Source organism: Sorex araneus, chromosome 1 (assembly GCF_027595985.1).
Source record: "Sorex araneus isolate mSorAra2 chromosome 1, mSorAra2.pri, whole genome shotgun sequence".
Lineage (NCBI taxonomy): Eukaryota > Metazoa > Chordata > Mammalia > Eulipotyphla > Soricidae > Sorex > Sorex araneus.
This window is the reverse complement of record NC_073302.1, coordinates 192,998,481-193,020,773: the sequence shown is the minus strand read 5'-3', so window position 1 is coordinate 193,020,773 and position 22,293 is coordinate 192,998,481. Positions and strand designations below refer to the sequence as shown.

At 59.3% G+C, this 22,293-nt stretch overlaps 1 protein-coding gene across 1 annotated transcript in view; it reads left to right on the top strand.

The window, feature by feature from the left end:
• ADAMTS16 (ADAM metallopeptidase with thrombospondin type 1 motif 16) overlaps nucleotides 1–22,293 on the top strand; it is a 66,736-nt gene that overhangs the window by 15,794 nt on the left and 28,649 nt on the right. Inside the window, exons 5-8 of the mRNA XM_055126792.1 lie at nucleotides 13,822–14,035; nucleotides 16,951–17,144; nucleotides 19,854–19,937; nucleotides 21,378–21,537. Of these exons, the coding sequence (XP_054982767.1) occupies nucleotides 13,822–14,035; nucleotides 16,951–17,144; nucleotides 19,854–19,937; nucleotides 21,378–21,537 (652 nt within the window). The remainder of the gene's footprint in view (nucleotides 1–13,821; nucleotides 14,036–16,950; nucleotides 17,145–19,853; nucleotides 19,938–21,377; nucleotides 21,538–22,293) is intronic.

Sequence of the window (22,293 nt, the reverse complement as noted above, 5' to 3'; positions counted from 1 at the left end):
ACTCCCACTTGCCCTGGGTGCAGGTCACCCTGTTTCCAGGGAGAACCTAGGACGCCCCGGCCTCCCGCTCCGGGACCTTCCCCGAAAGCTTTGGGGGGGTGGCGGGGGTCTCCAGGCGCCTCCCCCAGAGCCGCTCCCTGGGGCCACAGCCTTAGGCTCCCCCTCCCCGCCTCACCCCGAGTGCTCCCCGCTCTCCTCGTGGCCACAGTGCTCCTGCTGCTCCTGCAGCCTGGCTGTGCCCCTCAATGCTCCCGGCTGAGACGCTGCCACCCATCTGCTGTCACCTCTGTCTGCCTGAGGCCACTCCTGGATTGTCACACAGATAAGAAACTGCCGCGGGTGTGCCTGGTTTTCGTGTTTAAATTTTCCAAATATCTTGAAGACACGTTTACCGGCTGAGGCTGTGATCCTGGGGCTGCGGGTGAGGGACTGTCTGCCGTGCAGTGGCCGCGGTGCTGTCCCGTGGCCATGCAGCTGCTGACACAGCCCCGGCCTTAGACGGCGGCGGGCGTGGTGGCCACAGGCCCCCGGCACAGCCACGTGAGGGTCTGTCACGGAGCAGTCCTGGGCCTGCGAGAGGACGGTGGCGGTGAGGGTCCCGCCCCCCCCTCACCCCCAGACAGCGAGCCAGTTCCCAAGGCAGCTCCCGGGAGCAAACAGCTGTTTCATGAGCGAAGTGTCTGCTGGGTGAGCTCAGAACCGAGGGCGGGGACGCTGGTGGGGGCGGAAAACCAGGATGATTTCCTGTCTGTCCATCCGGGACAGCGCCCCGGGGCCTGGGGCTCCTATGAGAGCGCGGAGAGGCCGGGCGCCACTGCGGCTTGGAGCTAGCATGTGCGGGGCCTGGGTTCAACCCCAGCACCTCCAAAAGTGAGAGAGAGAGAGAAGGAGGGGGGAGGGAGGGAGGGAGGGAGGGAGGGAGGGAGGGAGGGAGGGACATAGGAAGTGAGGGAGGTAGGAAGTGAGGGAGGAAGGGAGGGAGGGAGAGAGGGAGGGAAGGAAGGAGACAGAGGGAGGGAGGGAGGGAGGGAGGGAGGGAGGGAGGGAGGGAGGGAGGGAGGGAGGGAGGGAGGGAGGGAGGGAGGGAGGGAGGGAGGGAGGGAGGGAAGAGGGACGAAGGGAGGGAGGGAGAGAGAGGGAGCGAGGCAATTACGTGTGCACAGCTCGACATCCCCCCCGCCCCGGGGCCGACTTCCCGGGTGCGGACCAGCAGGGACTGACCCTCTGGGCTGGGCCCTGTGGCCTGTACCCGCAGGCGGTCACCTTCCTCAGCATTAGAGGGCCGCTCTCACCTCACGTCTCTTCTGTCTTGGCCGTCCTTGAGGGTGTTGGTTCAGCCGTGGCCATGCTGGAGGTGACTGCTGTGAGGACAGAGACGGGACCCTGCCCGACACACATGGGCAGAGCTGGGAGCAGAATCCCTCTCTGGCCTCTCATGCCCTCGGCCTGAGCATCCGCCACCACAGGCTGGGGGTGACTCCTGCTGGGCCCCGTAGGACAGTGACGCCAGCTGGAGAGGTGGACAAGCGGTGGTGTGGGGGGAGAGTGGTGTAGGGGGGAGAGTGGTGTAGGGGCAGAGTGGTGTAGGGGGAGAGTGGTGTAGAGGGAGAGTGGTGTAGGGGGGAGAGTGGTGTAGGGGCAGAGTGGTGTAGGGGGAGAGTGGTGTAGAGGGAGAGTGGTGTAGGGGGGAGAGTGGTGTAGGGGGGAGAGTGGTGTAGGGGAGAGTGGTGTAGGGGGCAGAGTGGTGTAGGGGGGAGAGTGGTGTAGGGGGAGAGTGGTGTAGGGGGGAGAGTGGTGTAGGGGCGAGAGTGGTGTAGGGGGGAGAGTGGTGTAGGGGGGAGAGTGGTGTAGGGGGGAGAGTGGTGTGGGGGGCAGAGTGGTGTGGGGGGAGAGTGGTGTAGGGGGGAGAGTGGTGTAGGGGAGAGTGGTGTGGGGGGCAGAGTGGTGTAGGGGGGAGAGTGGTGTAGGGGGGAGAGTGGTGTAGGGGGGAGAGTGGTGTAGGGGGCAGAGTGGTGTAGGGGGGAGAGTGGTGTAGGGGGGAGAGTGGTGTGGGGGGAGAGTGGTGTGGGTGGGAGAGTGGTGTAGGGGGCACAGTGGTATAGGGGGGCAGAGTGGTGTAGGGGGCAGAGTGGTGTAGGGGGGAGAGTGGTTTAGGGGGGAGAGTGGTGTAGGGGGGAGAGTGGTGTAGGGGGGAGAGTGGTGTAGGGGGCAGAGTGGTGTAGGGGGAGAGTGGTGTAGGGGGAGAGTGGTGTAGGGGGGAGAGTGGTGTAGGGGAGAGTGGTGTAGGGGGAGAGTGGTGTAGGGGGGAGAGTGGTGTAGGGGAGAGTGGTGTAGGGGGGAGAGTGGTGTAGGGGGAGAGTGGTGTAGGGGAGAGTGGTGTAGGGGGAGAGTGGTGTAGGGGGGAGAGTGGTGTAGGGGAGAGTGGTGTAGGGGGGAGAGTGGTGTAGGGGGAGAGTGGTGTAGGGGGGAGAGTGGTGTAGGGGAGAGTGGTGTAGGGGGGAGAGTGGTGTAGGGGGAGAGTGGTGTAGGGGAGAGTGGTGTAGGGGGGAGAGTGGTGTAGGGGGAGAGTGGTGTAGGGGGGAGAGTGGTGTAGGGGGAGAGTGGTGTAGGGGGGAGAGTGGTGTAGGGGAGAGTGGTGTAGGGGGAGAGTGGTGTAGGGGGGAGAGTGGTGTAGGGGAGAGTGGTGTAGGGGGCACAGTGGTGTAGGGGGGAGAGTGGTGTAGGGGGGAGAGTGGTGTAGGGGAGAGTGGTGTAGGGGGCACAGTGGTGTAGGGGGGAGAGTGGTGTAGGGGAGAGTGGTGTAGGGGGCACAGTAGTATAGGGGGGCAGAGTGGTGTAGGGGGCACAGAGTGGTGTAGAGGTAGGTGGCTCTCACTCTGCAGGCGGCTGACTCTGGTCTGAACCCAGCACTGCGTAGGATCCCCCGAGCACCTCTCGGAGGGTCCCTGGAGCTCAGAGCCAGGAGTGTCCCTGGGCACTGGCACCCTCCCTGTGGAATGGGTCGAGGAGATGCCGGCCTGCCGGCCTCCCCCCAATCACACCGCAGCGAGAAGGGCTCGACCGGGTCCTGCATGGGCGCCTGGCACCGGAGTCTGGGCCAAGGGAGGCTGCGCTGGCCTAGCCGGACACTGAGCCCGGGGTCAGCAGACCCTGGGAAGCCCATGGTGATGCCTGGGCCGTGCTGAGGGCCAGGGGACCGCCCCGCGCTGTCTTGGCAGAGTTCTGGCTATTGGTCATCAGCAGGGCTGAGAGGCGGATCCTTTGCCTTTGGCCATTCGCGTTTCTTCCTCGAGGAAATCTCTGTTCATTCCTTCTCTCCTTTTTTTGATGAGTTTTTTTTTTTTTTGTAAAGTCCTACCAGTGCTGGGGCTGGAGCAATAGCACAGTGGGGAGGGCGTTTGCCTTGCACGCGGCCGACCTGGGTTCGGTTCCCAGCATCCCATAGGGTCCCCTGAGCACTGCCAGGGGTAATTCCTGAATGCAGAGCCAGGAGTAACCCGTGCATTGCCAGATGTGACCCGAAAAGCAAGAACAAACAAACACACAAAGTTCTACCAGTGCCTTGTGTATCTCATATATTAATCCCTCGCCCGATGGGTATTGGGTGAGCATTTTTTCCCATTCTGTGGGCTGTCTTTGTATCTTGGACACTGTTTCTTCTGAGGTGTAGATGCTTCCTAGTCTAATATAGCCCCGTTTGTTTATCTTTGCTTCCACTTGTCTGGCTAGTGGGGCTTCATCTTTGAAGATGCCGTTAGCACTCATTCGTGGGATATAAAAAACACACTGTGAGATTAATACTCAAGGACAGTAGAAACAAGGGCCAGGAGGATTGGTCCAGGGTCCAAGCTTGTCACAAGCCATGGAGATGAGAGCAGGCAGGGTAGAGACGGGACCGCTATGGCAATGATGGGTGGGAAAGATAACTCTGGGCAAGAACTGCGTGCTGAAGGGAGGTAGAGGGGCCAGCAGGGCAACCGCTCAGTACCTGCATGCTACGTTTAGCCTTCTCATCCGCTTTGAGGGCTTTTGTTGTTTAAGATGCAAGTTCTATCTCTAGGATCTTTTTTTTTTTTGGATACGTATGCTCCTTTGTTGCAGATGAGTTACTGTTCATGTGAGTCTGCTTCTGTATTCTCTGTCTTCTTTCACAGATGTGTTTATTTGCTCTTTTGCTAGTATCAAGTCGTCTTATTTACTGTAGCTCTAGAATAAGACTTGCAAGTAAATCATGTCTGTTCAAAGTCTTTGTTCTTTTCTTTTAATGCTGAGTTAACTATTCTGATGTTCACCTCAAACGCTTTAGAATCAATTTTTTATAGCTATGAATTAATTTCCTAGGATTTTTGGTTGGGGTTGCATTAACCTATACATCCAATTTTTAAGAATTTACACATTGCCTTTAATTTCTCATGTTTTACATGTTTGTTATTTTGTCTCCCCTCCCCTTCCCATGATAAAACTACAATCACATAAGACACTATAATTGTTTATTTTGTTCTTTGTTGCATCTGGGTTGCCACAAACTTTCTGGTGTATAATAGGCAATCATGAATATTCATTGCACCAGTGAATAACAAAATCAATTCATAGTGTACAGACCTTTAGTGAGGATGGCAAATTTCTTCACAACAGAGTTCAATTTATTTCTAAATGTTGCTGCCGACCTCAAACAAAAGGCAACGGAGAAATGGGCCCTAGTAGCAACACCAACAGACTGCAAGGCATGCTGGGAGGGGAGGCAGCATCCCTCTATGCTGGAGGCCCAGGGCGCACTGGGAGGAGAGGCAGACTCACTGTATGCTGGTGACCCCGGGCATGCTGGGAGGGGAGTCAGCATCCCTCTATGCTGGAGACCCAGGGCATGCTGGGAGGAGAGGCAGCATTCCTGTATGATGGAGACCCAGGGCATGCTGGGAGGAGAGGCAGCATCCTTGTATGCTGGAGGCCCAGGGCATGCTGGGAGGGGAGGCAGCTGTATGCTGGAGACCAGGGCATGCTGGGAGGAGAGGCAGCATCCCTGGATGCTGGAGACCAGGGCATGCAGGGCCTGTGACTTGATTGCACAGACCTGAGGTCTCACTGAGACTGAGTTCATGTACTTAGCTTTTCGTATTGCATCACCCTGTGATCCGTGAGATTCTCCCGACTAGGCTGCAGCAGGAAAGACAGAGCCGTGGCGAGATGACCGCTGGCTTCAGCAGTCTCTGCCCTGCCTGGGGTCGCACAGGCAGACCCTGGGCCTGAGAGCTTCAGCCGTGCGTAGAGTCGAGCCTGGAGGCGTACTCGTGTCCTGAGCACGTGGCGGTGCTGAACTGGCCGTGGACTGCATTCGTGCCCCTCGAGTTTGGATTTGCTCAGTGGGCTCCCACCCAGGGTCTCCTGCGTACCAGGCACGTGTCCCCGGAGCTGCCTCCACAGCCCCACGGTCCTAGTGGACCTGAGGCCAGAAGGGAGGGAAAAGTGCGACTTTCTCTTGTGTTGTTCTGTGCTGCTTTTTTTCCCAGATAAATATATATTTGGATAAATATAATGGTTCATTTTCATTTATTTTATTGATACTCTTATCTGAATTTTCTATTGCTGATGGTCCTAGACAAGACAGATGCTTGCTATATTTACTGCTTGAATAAATAAATGACTACCATCACTCCCTCAGCTCCCATATAAACACACTTTTCTATCTTAAAAAAATGCTTCTTTGCAATTTTTCAGGTTTCCTATTTGTGTTCTTCTCTCTCCATCCACCCTTTAATTTCTGATTCACCTGAGTTTTACACTCAGGCCTGGCCTCTCAGCACATGTTCCCGGAGATCACCTATTTTCTTAATTTTGCTTACAGTTACATGCTCTTGATATCCATATTATATGTAGCTCTAAATTCCCCCAAGCACTAATTAAATGTATCTACTTACTAGTCTCACAAGTACAACACAAACACATCTGATTTTCCCCTGCATCTTACACAGTGATGGCTTTATTGTCTTTTCCTGGTACCCAGGGATGAACCCTGAGAGCATCGTCTTTTCCTCTCACCTCAGCTCAATCTGACCATGAAGTATTCCCAGATCACTTCCTAAATGTTTCTTGCGACCATTCTCTCCCGCTCTCAACACACTATTACTGCTTAATTCAGTCCTAATCCTTCTCTGACCTGTAAAATTGTAATAAATCCTTGAGTGTTTCAGCTCTATGTGTTTCTCCCTACAGTTCCAAATAGTTCCTAGAAAGAGTTTTTAATGATAGAAATATGATCATTCTTTCATTTCTTAAAACTTAGGGAGATATTCCTCTTTGTGGAGTTATTCTGTGGTAACCTCTACACATTATTTCCTCCTTACCATCTGCTGCCTCACGCTTTAAACTCTAGCTTTAGTAGCTTGCTTCTAACTATCAAAACAACATGTTTGAATTCATAAATATTTGTTTTGTTGTCTGTGGTCTGTAATATTCTTCCCCTACCTCACCTCTACAAATAATTATTAAAGAGCATTTACTACATTTGGGACTAGCCTAGCTCTTTTCCTGTACTACCAGTGCATCAAAAGTACCTCTAGTTGGGGCCATAGAAATAGGGGTGTTTGCCACAGAAAGTGGGGTGTTTGCCTTGCACACGGCCAACCCGGGTTCGATTCCCAGCATCTCATATGGTCCCCCAAGCACCGCCAGGAGTAATTCCTGAGTGCAGAGCCAAGAGTAACACCTGAGCATCACTGGGTGTGACCCAAAAAGCAAAAAGTAAATTAATTAATTTAAAAAAGAGTTTAAAAATATCTTTAGGGAGGCGTTATATAATTATTTTATTATTTTATAAAAATATGAAACTGCCACCATGCTCCATGCTCCTTTCTGGACTGCGTGGCCAGAAGACACATTATAAGACACTTCCTACCCATTTTCTATAATTACCAATATTTGATGGAGTTAAGACAGTAGGCAACAAATCATAGAGTAATGTATATATATATGTATATATATATATATATATATATATATATATATACACACACACACACACACCTCTCGGAGAGCCCAGCAAGCTACCGAGAGTATCCTGCCCACACGGGCAGAGCCTGGCAAGCTCCCCGTGGCGTATTCAATATGCCAAAAAAAGTAACGATAGATCTCATTCCCCTGACCCTGAAAGAGCCTCCAATTGTTGGGAAAGACGAGTAAGGAGAGGCTGCTAAAATCTCAGGGCTGGGACGTATTAATAGAGACTTTACTGGTGCCCACTCGAGTAAACTGACAAACAACGGGATGGCAGTGATACAGTGATACAGTGATTCTTTTTTCTTTTTTAAATGGAACCAGCAGGAATCACAAAGCTACAAGATACTGATGATTGCGTTTCTGGCAGGCACTGTTCCAACACGAGTGCCTCCACCAGCGCACGTTACCCTCCGCCAAGGTGACCGGTTTCCCTCCTGCGCTGCAGCTGCCTCTGTGGTGGTCCCTTCCCTGACCCTCCCCCACCCGCCCCAGCACCCACTCCTGCTCTTCCTTTCTCGTGCCACTGAGCACTGATATTCCCACACGGTTTCTTTAGATCCCACATCAGAGAAACCATCCTGAGCCTGTTCCTCTCTCGTGGGCTGATTTCACTCCACAGGACCCGCTCCAGATCCATCCGTGTTGCAGCAAATCATGACTTTATCTTTTCTCAGGGCTGTGTAGTGTTTCACATTCTCTTGATGCCGTCATCTGCTCACAGACATCTGGGATGTCTTCATATTTTGGCTGTGGTGTATAGTTCTAGAATGAACATATAAATACAGTTGACTTTTTGGCGTTGTACTTTTGGGCCCTTGGGGTATATTACCAAGTGGAATTATTAGGTGGTACGGAAACTCAGTTCCTAGTTTTTTGAGCAATGTCCATATTGTCTCCCAAAAGGTTGGACCAGTGGTGGACAAATAATTTCTCCCCATCTGTGGGTTGCCTTTTCATTCTGGTCATCCTTTCCTTTGAGATACAGAGGATTCTTAGTGGAGCAGTGTGGGAAAAACTAGTCAGCCACATGCGCGCACACACACACACACACACACACACACACACACACACACAGAGAAAGAACTCAGAGCTCCTTATGCCACGTCAAATCAAAATGGGTTAAAGACCGGAACCCGTCAGGTGCCGAGAGACTGAAGGGGCAGAACTCTCCTGACGTCGAGCCAGAGGACTCTTCAAGGATGAGACGCCACCGGCCGAGGCAGCAGAAGCAGATATAAAGGCGCAGAGACACATTAATAAGAATCTGCCGACTTGAAGTGTGAAGAACAGACACAGGAGCTACTGGAGCTTCCCGACTTCTGACATTGCTCCGAAACTCCATTTTCACCAGCAGATTCTTCTCTCCCGAGTGCTTGCGAGTGCCAGGCTCCCCAGGCTGAAGGACGGACAAACTGGCCCCTGGAGACACAAACCCCCGGAAGGTCCTTTGCCAAGCCCAGGGACCCTGCCGTGCCTGCAGCTGGTTAATAATCACCTCGCTGCTTTCCCCAAAGCTGCTGGGGGCTCGGAGGGGGGTTCCAGCAGACGTTTATGAGTTCTCAGGAAACATTCTTGGCTCGGTACAGAAAGCCTTGATAAGATGAGAAAGCAAACCTTTCATAGCTAAGCCAAGCTCTGGAATCAGCTTGCAAATGAGTAATGTGGCGAGATAACCGAGTGAGTTTTTTTTCTATTTTTAATACAATTGATTATCGAAGGCCATCAAAATACCAGTCTTATCAGTCATCAAGGGCCGTGAGTTCTGAAGTCACGGGTTTCTTGAATATGGAAGGTTGCAGCCACTAGGAAGGGAGGGAAATGCTGGTTCATTTGCTGATGAGACCAGAGACCCCCTGCGAGGCGGGGGCCCTTTCCCAGGGGTCTGCTCTTGGCTGGAGTGCCCGGAAGGGGCTTCGGGGAGGGGAGAGCAGGAGCGACGAGGACCAGGGGCAGCTGTGGCAGAGTACCCACGGGCGGGAGGGAGGCCCAGTGCTGCCTGGGCGTGTCTGAGCAGCCCCCCTCTGGGGGCACCAAAGCAGGGGCTTCAGACTTGCTGCTCCGCTGCAGACGTGAGCAGGACCCTCGGGTGGTCAGGAGTCGGGGGTCTCGGGGCACAGCCTGGTGTCTCTATTCCGTGTTTCCTGCTGTTGCATGTTTACTCAGAGCCAGTTGGAAACACGCAGCTAAGTCAGGCCAAGGCGGGGCCGGGCGTGCTTCTGGGCCTGCAGACACGGCACCGGCCCTCACAGCCCCAGACACGCAGAGCCCCGGGCGGGTGAGCACCCTCATCCCGAGCACTGCCGGCTTCCCTTTGAACCACATTCTCTGACAGTCAGTGAGGACGAGCACTTTTCCCGCGCGGCTCTTGGTCCCTTTTATGTCTCCTTTGGGGCTCTTCTCCCCATTCTTGGGGGGCTGCACCTGGTCCTGCTGCTGAATGTTGTGACCGGCTGCTCTACGGGCCCAGCGGAGGGCCGTCCGTGCCGCTCCAGCCGGTCTCGGGAAACTCAGTTCCTGGTCTCTGAATAACGGCTGTGTCGTCTCCCGAAAGGTCAGACTAGGGGTGGGCAGCTGATTTCTCCCCGTCTGTGGCTGCCTTTGTGCTTATCATTTCCTCTGAGACGCAGAAGAGTCTTAGTGGAGCAGAGTCTGAGTTCCTCGCAGTCCTAGTTGGAACAGCCCAGAGTTGGGAACAGCGCGGGCACAGTGACCACGGGCACACAGTGACCGCTGGACAGATCAAGAGACCTGGTGCCCTCGGCAGGGGGTGGCAGGGAAGGGCCCAGGATGGCGAGTCAGCAGGGGGAGTGAAGGGAAGGGCCGGGTGGTGGTGCTTTGGGCAGGACTCGGTGTGGCCCTTATTCTGACGCTCTTGCAGGCCAACGTTACTGTACAAAGGTACATTCGGGGTGTCTGACCCGCCCGACTGTCCTCCTGGAGCCGGGGGAAGCGACATGTGCTCTGAGCCAGGCCGTGGAAGGGCCCTGAGCGGGGCTCGGGGGGCAAGGAGGCCCGTTTCCCACCCGGACGGTTTTCAGCAAATACATAAATTTTTCTGGTTTTCACTTAAGTTAATGCTTAAGCCGGTGCCTTTCCCAGCGCGGGCAGCTCCCCGGGGGGTGTGACCAGCTCAGTGCCGCCTACGCCGGGTCAGCGGTCAGCCAGAAGGGGCAGCGTCCACCGCCTCCAGCCTCCGCCCAGTGCCCACTGGCTGTCCCTTTGGGCTGGGGGACGGGGCAGCCCACCATAGCCACAGCCCCCCAAATTCCCAGGGTTCATCTGGGTCCAGAGGTGCCCCCGCGCCCCACGGAGCCGATCTCTTTGTTAATAATCAACCACAGCCACTTCCTCTGCCTCCCGCCGGGACCGCTGGGCCGTGGGGTCGCAGAGACGCCGGCTCTGCCCACAGCACTCCTGGGCCCAGGGGGACCGGCGCTTCCCTCAGACCATGGGAGGGCCCTGCACACGCCGGCCACAGCACGAAGGTCACCTGCCTCCCCGGAGTGGGCACCCGGCCCTCGCCCGGAGCGCTGGCCCTCACGAGCCAGAGCCTGGCCGTCTCCCGGAGTGCTGGCCCTCACGAGCCAGGGCCGAGGGGAGGGCCCCGCCCTGAGCATTGGCCACGCGGGGACATGCAGGAGGAAGGCAGCTGGGCCCCTGCACCGGAGCCCTGGATAGGCCAGAGGGTGGTTTCCTTGGCAACAACGCTCAGGGCTCTGCTGATGGAGTCACTGCATCAGCCCAGGGACCCCCAAGCCCCTCCCCACTGCCCGCGCCTCACCCCAGTCCAGGCTCCCTCCCTCCGGCCTCCAAGCCCAGACCCAGAGCCTGTCCCCACTCAGCCCCCCCTCCTCCCGCCTCCCCCAGACCACAGCTGGTGCCTGTCCAGCACGTGACCCCCCCAGCCCCCGCGTCCTTTGACACGGCCCCCGGCACGTGCGGACGGTGTGCCAACGCCCGAGGGGCTCTCCCTCCTCTGCCAGCACTGGGCCTGGCCATGTCCTGGCCCTGCACTCGGGCTCTGGGGAGGCGCAGAGGGACCAGGCAGCACCCCCAGCTCTCACAGGGCCGGGGGCTCCGTGGGGCCTTCCTGAGGGGGCCTTCGCGTCCCGGGCAGCCACGCGGCTGAGAGCCAGCCGGAAGCTGCAGTTGGCAGGACACTGGCAGGTGGACTTCCTGCGGGAGCACACACACCCGCTCACACACCCGCTCACACACACACTCTCACACACCCGCTCACACACCCGCTCACACACCCGCTCACACACACCCACTCACACATACCTGCTCACACACCCGCTCACACACCCGCTCACATACACACTCACACACACCCGCTCACACACACCCGCTCACACAACCCAGTCACACACCCAGTCACACACCCACTCACACACCCGCTCACACACACCTGCTCACACACCCGCTCACACACACTCTCACACACCCGCTCACACACCCGCTCACATACACACTCACACACACCCGCTCACACACACCCGCTCACACAACCCAGTCACACACACACTCTCACACACCCACTCACACACACCTGCTCACACACCCGCTCACACACCTGCTCAAACACACACTCACACACACCCGCTCACACACCCGCTCACACACACCCGCTCACACATACCCGCTCACACAACCCAGTCACACACACACTCTCACACACCCACTCACACACCCGGTCACACACACACACTCACACACACCTGCTCACACACCCGCTCACACACCCGCTCACACACACACTCACACACACCCGCTCACACACACCTGCTCACACACCCGCTCACACACCCGCTCACACACACACACTCACACACACACTCTCACACACTCGCTCACACACACTCGCTCACACACCCGCTAACACACCTGCTCACACACCCACTCACAAACCCACTCACACACACCCGCTCACGCACCCACTCACACACACCCGCTCACATACCTGCTCACACACCCGCTCACGCACCCACTCACACACCCGCTCACGCACCCCCGCTCACACACCCGCTCACACACACCCGCTCACACACACCCGCTCACGCACCCACTCACACACACCCGCTCACACACACCCGCTCACGCACCCACTCACACACACCCACTCACACACACCCGCTCACACACCCGCTCACGTACCCGCTCACACACCCGCTCACACACACACTCTCACACACCCGCTCACACACCCGCTCACACACACCCGCTCACACACACCTGCTCACACACCCACTCACACACACCCGCTCACACACCCGCTCACACACACCCAGTCACACACACCCGCTCTCACACACCCGCTCACGTACCCGCTCACACACCCGCTCACACACCCGCTCACACACACCCGCTCACACACACCCGCTCACGCACCCACTCACACACACCCGCTCACACACCCGCTCACACACACCCAGTCACACACACACTCTCACACACCCGCTCACGTACCCGCTCACACACCCGCTCACACACACACTCTCACACACCCGCTCACACACCCGCTCACACACACTCGCTCACACACACCTGCTCACACACACCTGCTCACACACCCGCTCACACACCTGCTCACACACACCCGCTCACACACACCCGCTCACACACACCCAGTCACACACACTCTCACACACCCGCTCACACACACACTCACACACACCCGCTCACACACACCCAGTCACACACACACTCTCACACACCCGCTCACACACCCGCTAACACACCTGCTCACACACCCACTCACACACCCACTCACACACACCTGCTCATGCACCTACTCACACACCCGCTCATGCACCCACTCACACACCCACTCACACACACCTGCTCACACACCCACTCACACACACCCGCTCACGCACCTGCTCACACACCCGCTCACACACCCGCTCACACACACCCGCTCACGCACCCACTCACAACACCCGCTCACGCACCCACTCACACACACCTGCTCACACACCCGCTCACACACACCCAGTCACACACACACTCTCACATACCCGCTCACGTACCCGCTCACACACCCGCTCACGCACCCACTCACAACACCCGCTCACGCACCCACTCACACACACCTGCTCACGCACCCACTCACACACACCCGCTCACACACCCACTCACACACACCCAGTCACACACACGCTCACACACACCCAGTCACACACACCCGCTCTCACACACCCGCTCACGCACCCACTCACACACCCACTCACACACACCCGCTCACACACCCACTCACACACACCAGCTCACACACAAATGCTCACACACACATTCACACACCCGCTCACACACAACAGCTCACACACACCAGCTCACCGGGGCCGCTGCAAAGCCGCTGGTCATGGCGCTGCTGTCAGGGGCCTGTGCCTTGCTGTCCTGCGGCTGAGGAGGGTGACAGGGCCTCGGGCTGGGAGGACGTTCTGGGAGCCCAGGGGCACAGGTCTGGGTTCCTGGTTGCAGCTTCTAGAGCAGGCCCTAGGCGGGGCCGGACCCGGGCGCAGAGCACAGCCTGGGTGCGGGAGGCCCCAGCTCTGTCCCGGCCCCTCCCGCCTGGGCACAGCCCCGCCACAAGCAAACAGAGGCGCCTCCTGGGAGCCCGGGTCTGAGCCCCCCTGCAGACGCGGAGCCTCGTGGGATCGAACCTGCACCCTGGGCTGCTCCCGGCTCCCCCTCCCTGGGGCAGGGCTTCAGTGGGTGCGGGCAGGAAGGGGCAGGCGGGGCGGGGGTGGGGGCACCGGGCGAGCAGGGCCAGCTGGGTGGGCAGCGCGTCCGCTCACAGCCTCACTGCTTCTCCCCGTCTCCCAGTCAGGCCTCATCCGGACCCCCGAAGCCGACTACTTCCTGACGCCCCTCCCCGAACACCTGGCCTCAGGGGGGCCCGGGTCCCCCTCCCACGTCCTCTACAAGCGCTCCACAGCCCCGCAGGCCCCGCGGACACGGCCCCCCGAAGACCCGAAGCTCCAGGGCAGCTTCAGCCCGCGGCCCCCCAGGCCACACTTCTGCGGACGGCGCCGGAAGTGTACGTCGGGGCCTCCCGGGCGGGCACAGGTGGGGGCTGCCGGGGTCTCTGGGCACAGTGCAGGTGCAGAGAGCGGCTCGCTCTGCTGAGGGGGGGCTGCAACGGGAGCCGGGTGGGGCCGCCCTCCCCCTGGGCTCTCCCTCCCTCCACCTCCTGCCCCGCCAGCGGCAGCCCAGGCCCAGGGCTGCACGGCCCCCCTGTCTGCACGGCCCAAGGCTCCCGAGCGGGATCCGCTGGCTAGTCAGGGCGGGGCCTTTCTGGAAGATTCCCTCACTCCTTCCTTCCTCTCCAGCAGCGCGAGCCCCCAGGAAGCTCGTCCTGCCCTGCACCTCTGTCTCTGTCTCTGTCTCTCTGTGTGTCTCTGTGTCTCTGTATCTCTCTGCCTCTCTGTCTCTCTTTGTGTTCCTGTCTCTCTGTCTCTGTATCTCTGTGTTTCTGTCTCTCTGTGTCTCTGTCTTTCACTATGTTTCTGATTCTCTCGGTCTCTGTCTCTATCTGTCTCTGCCTCTGTCTCTCTGTCTCTGTTTCTCTGTCTCTGTCTCTCTGTGTGTCTCTGTGTCTCTGTCTCTATCTCTCTGTCTCTCTCTGTGTTTCTGTCTCTTTGTCTCTGTCTCTCACTGTGTTTCTGTCTCTCTGTCTCTCACTGTGTTTCTGTCTCTCTGTCTCTCTGTCTCTCACTGTGTTTCTGTCTCTCTGTCTCTCACTGTGTTTCTGTCTCTCTGTCTCTGTCTCTCACTGTGTTTCTGTTTCTCTGTCTCTCTGTCTCTCACTGTGTTTCTGTTTCTCTGTCTCTATCTGTCTTTGTCTCTGTCTCCCTTCATGTCTCTGTCTTTGTCTCTGTCTCTCTCTGCATCTCTGTTCCTCTGTCTCTCTCTCTCTGTCTCTGTCTCCCTCTGTGTCTCTGTCTCTCTCTCTCTGGTCTGGTGTTTTGTTTTGTTTTGCTTTTTGGGTCACACCCGGCAATGCTCAGGGGTTACTCCCGGCGGTGCCCAGGGGACCATGTGGGATGCTGGGATTTGAACCCAGGTTGGCCGTGTGCAAGGCCAACGCCCTCCCCGCTGTGCTACCCTGAGCCCCCCGGTGTGTTCTTACCCCACACTGCGTGTGGTCATGGAGCTTCCTGGACATCGCTGGGTGGGTGAAGGGCCACCTCTCCTCCACCGCAGCAGGACCCCAGGAGAGAAGCCGCCTGGCATGCCGGGACCTGGCGAGCCTGGGCAGGCGCCCCGCGTCCCTGACAGCTCACCCCCGGCCCCAGGGGCGCCAGGAGAGGAGGCCGGGACAGCGGTACCCGAGGGAGCTGGGAGGAGGGCGGGTGGGACGAGCAGGGCCCCGCCTGCAGGGGGCGCTGGGGCAGAGGCTGTGCTGGGCGCCGGCAGGCGAGGGGCAGGGGCCCGGCACAGCTGACCTCACTGGGTCCCTGGCGGGGAGCCCAGGGCTGCAGGGAGCCTTGGCCAGGTCCAGGCGTGGCAGGTGCAGAGAGCCAGGCCTGGAGGTCTCGGGGCCAATGGAGAAGCAGGGCCGGGCCACGAGCACCACGGGGACGCCACGGGCTCTGCGGGCTAGGCAGCCTGGCTGGAGCCACAGGCTGCAGCTGTGCACGTGTGTGCACCCGTGTGTGCAGGCCCGTAGTGCCCTGGGTGAGTGCTGTGTGGTGTATGTGCATGTGTGTGTACCTGTGTGTGTGCACACATGCTTAGGCCCATAGTGCCCTGGGTGAGTGCTGTGTGGTGTATGTGCACGTGTGTGTACCTGTGTGTGTGCACACATGTTTAGGCCCATAGTGCCCTGGGTGAGTGCTGTGTGGTGTATGTGCATGTGTGTGTACCCATGTGTGTGTGTGCACACATGCGTAGGCCCATAGTGCCCTGGGTGAGTGCTGTGTGGTGTATGTGCACGTGTGTGTACCCGTGTGTGTGCACACATGCTTAGGCCCATAGTGCCCTGGGTGAGTGCTGTGTGGTGTATGTGCATGTGTGTGTACCTGTGTGTGTGCACACATGCTTAGGCCCATAGTGCCCTGGGTGAGTGCTGTGTGGTATATGTGCATGTGTGTGTACCCATGTGTGTGTGTGCACACATGCGTAGGCCCATAGTGCCCTGGGTGAGTGCTGTGTGGTGTATGTGCATGTGTGTGTGTACTCGTGTGTGTGCACACATGCTTAGGCCCATAGTGCCCTGGGTGAGTGCTGTGTGGTGTACGTGCATGTGTGTGTGCACATACGTGCTCTGACCCATAATGCCCCGGATGAGGGCTGCATGGTGTATGTGCATGTGTGTGCTCCCATGTATGTGTGTGCGCATGCGTGTTTCAGCCCATAGTGCCCTGGGTGAGTGCTGCATGGTGTATGTGCATGTGTGTGTTCCCATGTATGTGTGTGTGCATGTGTGTTTCAGCCCATAGTGCCCTGTGTGAGTGCTGTGTGGTGTATGTGCATGTGTACAAGTGTGTGTGCACAGGTCCATGCGTGCCCATGTGTTTGCTCTGTGGCGTGTGTACATGCTTGTGCGTGTGTGTGCACGGAGGCCCGTGCATGCTCCCGTGTGTGTGTGTGTGTGTGTGCTGTGCACACCCCGTGAGTATGTGACATGCCTCCCGTGAGGACAGTGTCCCAGGCTGCCCCTGGAGGGGGCCGAGCGTGGCGTCTCGAGGACACTCCCGTCCCTGGGGAATAGACAGACACACCTGTGACAGGCCTAGGGCCCTGGGCGAGCGCGTCCACACTGCCCGCGAGCAGGCGCTGGCGCTCGGCGAGGCTGCGCTGTTGCTGCCTCAAGCTGAGGGGTCACAGCAGCCCCGGACGGCGGCAGCTCCGTCCCCGCGCCCTCCCCTGCGCTCACGTGGCTCAGCAGCGTGGACCCACCTCTAGCCGCGGTGCCCGGCAGCTGTCCTCACTCTCCCTCGGTCTCCGCAGACACGCCCCAGCCTCCCCCCAAGGATGTCTTCCTCCTGCCCGATGAGTACGCGCCCCTCCCCCGGCCCAGGCGCGCCCTCCCGCGGGCCCACGAAGAGCACCACGTGGAGACGCTGGTTGTGGTCGACAAGGAGATGGTGCGGAACCATGGCCAGGAGAACGTCACCACCTACGTGCTGACCATCCTCAACATGGTAGGCTGTGTGTGCACGTGTGTGTGTGTGTGTGCGTGTGTGTCATTGTGGTGCTGACCATCCTCAACATGGTAGGCTGTGTGTGCACGTGTGTGTGCGCGTGTGTGTGTCTGTGTGTGTGCATGTGTGCGCATGCATGTGTGTGCATGTGTGCATGTGTGTGTGTGGCATTGTGGTGCTAACCATTCTCAACATGATAGGAGTGCGCACATGTGGTGCACCTATCGTGTGTGTGTTTGCGTTACATTCTACTTTTCACTTGTGGATTTGTCTTGCGCACAAGGAAAGCTCCACCCTTGAAAACTCTCTTATTATGGACCCACCAAAGTTCACCTTTCCCCAGACTGCCAGAGTAAAATTGGAGGAACTGCAGTGACTGCAGGTGCGGGCTTGTAGATGTGGGAGGTGTTGCAGTGGTGGGGGTGTTGCAGCCGCGGGAGTATAGCAGGTGGGGGGATTGCGAATGGGGGTGACTGTAGATGTGCTGGGTGGAGGAGTTGAGATGTGGGGCTGTGCTCGTCAGGAGGTGAGTCTCCGAGGGAACAAGGTCATTTGTGTGTATTCTGTGGGCAGGGAGCTGCGGGAGGGGTTGTGGCTGTGGCGGTACGTGGCTGTGGGCGTGTGTGGCTGTGCGAGGAGTTGTGGTGGCAGGACGGGCGCGGTTGTTGGGGTGTCATGAATACTGCAGGGGTGTGTCATGGGAGGCATGTCGTTCGGGAGCTGTTGAGTATAGAAGGTGTGGAGTTGGGGCGGTGTGTAGCTGTGGGAGGTGTGTAGCTGGGGGAGGTGTGTAGCTGTGGGAGGTGTGTAGCTGGGGGAGGTGTGTAGCTGTGGGAGGTGTGTAGGTGGGGGAGGTGTGTAGCTGTGGGAGGTGTGTAGCTGGGGGAGGTGTGTAGCTGGGGGAGGTGTGTAGCTGGGGGAGGTGTGTAGCTGTGGGAGGTGTGTAGCTGGGGGAGGTGTGTAGCTGGGGGAGGTGTGTAGCTGGGGGAGGTGTGTAGCTGGGGGAGGTGCTATGACAGTAGAGGGAGAGTATTTGTGAGAGATGTTATGACTGGGAGGTATGTAGCTGTAGGGGGTGCAGTTGGGGGTGTGCTGTGGAAGTCGATGTGGAGGTCTCGTTCTGTTCAGCAGGGAGAGCCCTTCGTAGGGCGCAGCCGAAAGAACAGACGCAGAGCCCGGAGGAGGGAGAAAAGGCCTTTATTCTATGGCAGTTACAGTATTTATACCTCCCTGTTGGGAGGAGGTGGTGCCAGGACCCCCAACAGAAATGCAGGGTGTGGCACGGGATTTAGCTAGTAATAAACAAATGCTGATAGGATAAGATCAGTAAGATTAGGAGTGGCAACCTTTGCTAGGTATGGCATGGGGTTAGCTAGTGATTAAACAAATAGTGACAGGATAAGATCAGTAAGGTAGAATGGCTCCCTACAGTGTGCAGTTGTGGAGGTGTGTGGCTGTGGGTGTGTGGCTGTGGGTGTGTAGTTGTGGGGTGTGTAGCTATAGGGAGTATAGTTGGGGAGGTGTGTGGCTGTGGGTGTGTAGCTGTGGGGGGTTGCAGTTGTGGAGTGTGTAGCTGTGGGTGTGTAGCTGTGGGGTATATAGCTATAGGGGGTGTAGTTGTGGGGTGTATGGCTGTAGGATGTGTGGCTGTGGGGGTATAGCTGTGGTGTGTAGTTGTGGGGTGTGTGGCTGTGGGGGTGTAGCCGTGGGGTGTGTAGTTGTGGGGTATGTAGCTGTGGGGGTGTAGTTGTGGGGTGTGTGGCTGTGGGTGTGTGGCTGTGTGTGTGTAGTTGTGGGGCATGTGGCTGTGGGGTGCAGTTGTGGAGGTGTGTGGCTGTGGGTGTGTGGCTGTGGGTGTGTAGTTGTGGGGTGTGTAGCTGTGGAGTGTGTGGCTGTGGGGGTGTAGTTGTGGGGTGTGTAGCTGTGGGTGTGTGGCAGTGGGTGTGTAGCCGTGGGTGTGTAGTTGTGGGGTGTGTAGCTGTGGGTGTATAGTTGTGGGGTGTGTAGCTGTGGGTGTGTAGTTGTGGGATGTGTAGCTGTGGGTGTATAGCTGTGGGTGTGTGGCTGTGGGTGTGCGGCTGTGGGTGTGTAGTGGGGTGTCTGTGGAAACGTGGCCCCATGGACCCACCAAGGCCCCTGTGACGTGGGTAGGGCGGGTCCATCTTGGCCACGGGGGCGGGGGCTGAGTGTCCACTCTCCGCCGTCCGCGGTCTCTGGGGCTGGTGGCCTTTGGGGGACCCGCCCAGGGGCAGCACCTCCGGGAACAGGGTCCGGGCCCCACCCAGAGCCGCCCCTGGCTTTCTGGTCTGTGTGGTCCCACCCTGAGGGGCTTCCTGGCCCCGGCCCCGCCCCCCGCGTCCTGGCTCCCGCCGGCCCCACCTGCCCTCTCGGCCCTGGCGTTGGCACTCGCTGCCTCTCTTGGCCTCTCTGGAGGCTCCCGGAACCCTTCAGGGGGTGGGGCCGGCGCCTGTGCCCAGCCGGCAGCCCCCCCACCCCCCCTGCCCCAGCTCTCCCCGCCCCGCGCCTGCCCACGCCTGTGCCACTTGGCAGGGAAGGGGCGCGGGACCCCGAGCTGCAGGGCCTGCGGGCCTGTGCCAACTGTCCCGGGCAGTCAGTGGGCCTGGGTGGCCGGAGCGGCCAGTCCCTCACTGGAGTCCGAGGCCGGGGGCAGCGTGGCCACACGGCACCCACGGCCCTCTGTGCTCTCAGGTGTCGGCTCTGTTCAGGGACGGGAGCATCGGCGGCAACGTCAACATCGCCGTCGTCGGGCTGATTCTTCTGGAAGAGGAGCAGGTACGCGGCCTCGGTTCCTCCTGCTCTGGGCCTTGCTCTTTGTGTGTGCGTGTGCGTGTGCGTGTGTGCGTTTGTGTGTGTGTGCATGTGTGCGTGTGTGTGCATGTGTGTGTGTATGCGTGCGTGTGTGTGCGTGTGCGTGTGTGCGCGTGTGTGTATGCGTGTGTATGCGTGTGTGTGTGCGTGTGTGCATTTGTGTGTGTGCGTGTGTGTGCGTGTGTGTGTGCGTGTGCGTGCGTGTGTGTGCGTGTGTGCGCGTGTGCGTGTGTGTGCGTGTGTGCGTTTGTGTGTGTGCGTGTGTGCGTTTGTGTGTGTGCGTGTGTGCGCGTGTGTGTGCGTGTGTGCGTGTGTGCCTGTGCGTGTGTACGTGTGTATGCATGTGTGTGTGTGCCTGTGTGTCAGAGTGTTAACACTTGGCCTCTGCTGCAGTGCAGTTGTTTCGGTCATGCCCGGGTGTCGTCTCCTCTGCGCTGGCCATGAGGTGGTCAGTCCAGAATTCCGCGTGAGAGTGAGCGGCCTTAAACCCCTCTGGCCCCTGTCCCGAGGTCATTTGCTTCGTGTGCTCAGGCAGGCGTCTTGGGTTCAGGAGAGGCTTAAAGTAACTCACCAGGCAAAGTGATCACAGCCCGGGAAGGGCCTTTGCCTTGCAAGCACCCGACCCGGGTTCGATCCCTGGCACCCCACAAGGCCCCCCTAGTCCACCATCAGGGATTCCTGCGTGCCGAGCCAGGAGTAAGCCCTGAGCACTGCGGGGGATGGCCCCAAACCAAATAATAATAATAGTAATTCTCCTCTCGGAGAACCCGGCAAGCCGCCAGGAGTGTCCCGCCCGCACGGCAGAGCCTGGCAAGCTCCCGGGGCGTGTTGGACGCACCAACTACAGTAACAATGATGGGGCTCGTTCCCTGGCCCTGAAAGAGCCTCCAGCACGGCCCGGTTTGGGAGGACGAGTGAGGAGAGGCTGCTAAAGCTCAGGGCTGGGCGAACGGAGACGCTACTGGCGCCCGCTCGAGCAGTTGGTGAACTGGGGATGACAGTGACAGTGACACATCAAGGCAGATGATTCCGACTCAGGGTGGGGCCGGAGGTGGACCCGGGTCAGTGTGCGCCAGCCCGCCCCGCCCAGCCATGTGTGCCCCCAGGTGTGACTCAGCACTGCTGCCGCCTCTGGCCCGGCAGCGTGGCAGAGTTGCCCGCCCTGCGTCGCGCTTAGGCGGTGGCGCCCCCGAGCCTGTCGAGCCTCCAGGAAGCCCCCAGCGCCCACACAGTCCCTCACAGGGGGAGGGGTCACCTTCCCGGCCAGAGTGCACCGTCAGGGTCGGCCAGAACGTGCCGAGGGCCCGGACAGACAGACAGACAGACAGACAGACGGGGTGCCCCGTGCCCGCCTGACAGCTGCGTGGGGACGGGCGGCCCCAGCTCCCTCTCGGCCCCCCTCAGCCGGGGCTGGCCATCAGCCACCACGCAGACCACACCCTGAGCAGCTTCTGCCAGTGGCAGTCGGGCCTGCAGGGGACACACGGCCGGCGGCACGACCACGCCATCCTGCTCACGGGCCGGGACATCTGCGCCTGGAGGAACAGCCCCTGCGACACGCTGGGTGAGAGCGAGGGTCCCGGGGCCTCCCCGGGCCTGTCCGGGCGAACGCAGGGAGCTCGGGCCTGTGTGACCTCTGTCCTTCCTCCTGGGGCCTGGTGACCTCTGCCCTCTCTCCTGGGGCCTGTGTGACCTCTGTCCTTCCCCCTGTGGCCTGGTGACCTCTGTCCTTCCCCCTGGGGCCTGGTGACCTCTGTCCTTCCCCCTGGGGCCTGGTGGCTGCTGTCTCCCCCGAGGGCAGGGGGCCGTGGTCTCTGTGCACTCCCGGCTCCGCCACTCCCCCCCCCTCCGAGGGAGCCCGTCTGCAGCAGCCCCGCCTGGCTCTGGGCAGCTCGGGGCTCAGGCCGCTGGTCTGAGGCCTGTGGGGTGGGGCACTGGGCGGACCCCTGGGAGCTGGGGCAGGGGTTCTCCTCCCGGTGTCTGTGGGCTGCTGGGCTCAGGACTCGGCCCCCAGGCTGCCTCCTGCTGCTTCCTGCATGTCCCGGGCGGGGTCACTGTGCCCGCCCCGACCCGGGCAAGGACCCACTTCCGCAGGGTGCAGCAGGCCGGGAGCCTCTGTGCCCGTACGGTGCCCGCACTGTGCCCGCTCTCTGTGCCCACGCTGTGCTGTGTCCCGCCTGTGCCCGCTCCCTGTGCCCACTCTCTGTGCCCCCTCCCTGTGCCCACACCGTGCTGTGTCCCGCCTGTGCCCGCTCCCTTGCCCACACCGTGCTGTCCCGCCTGTGCCGGCTCCCTTGCCCACACCGTGCTGTCCTGGCTG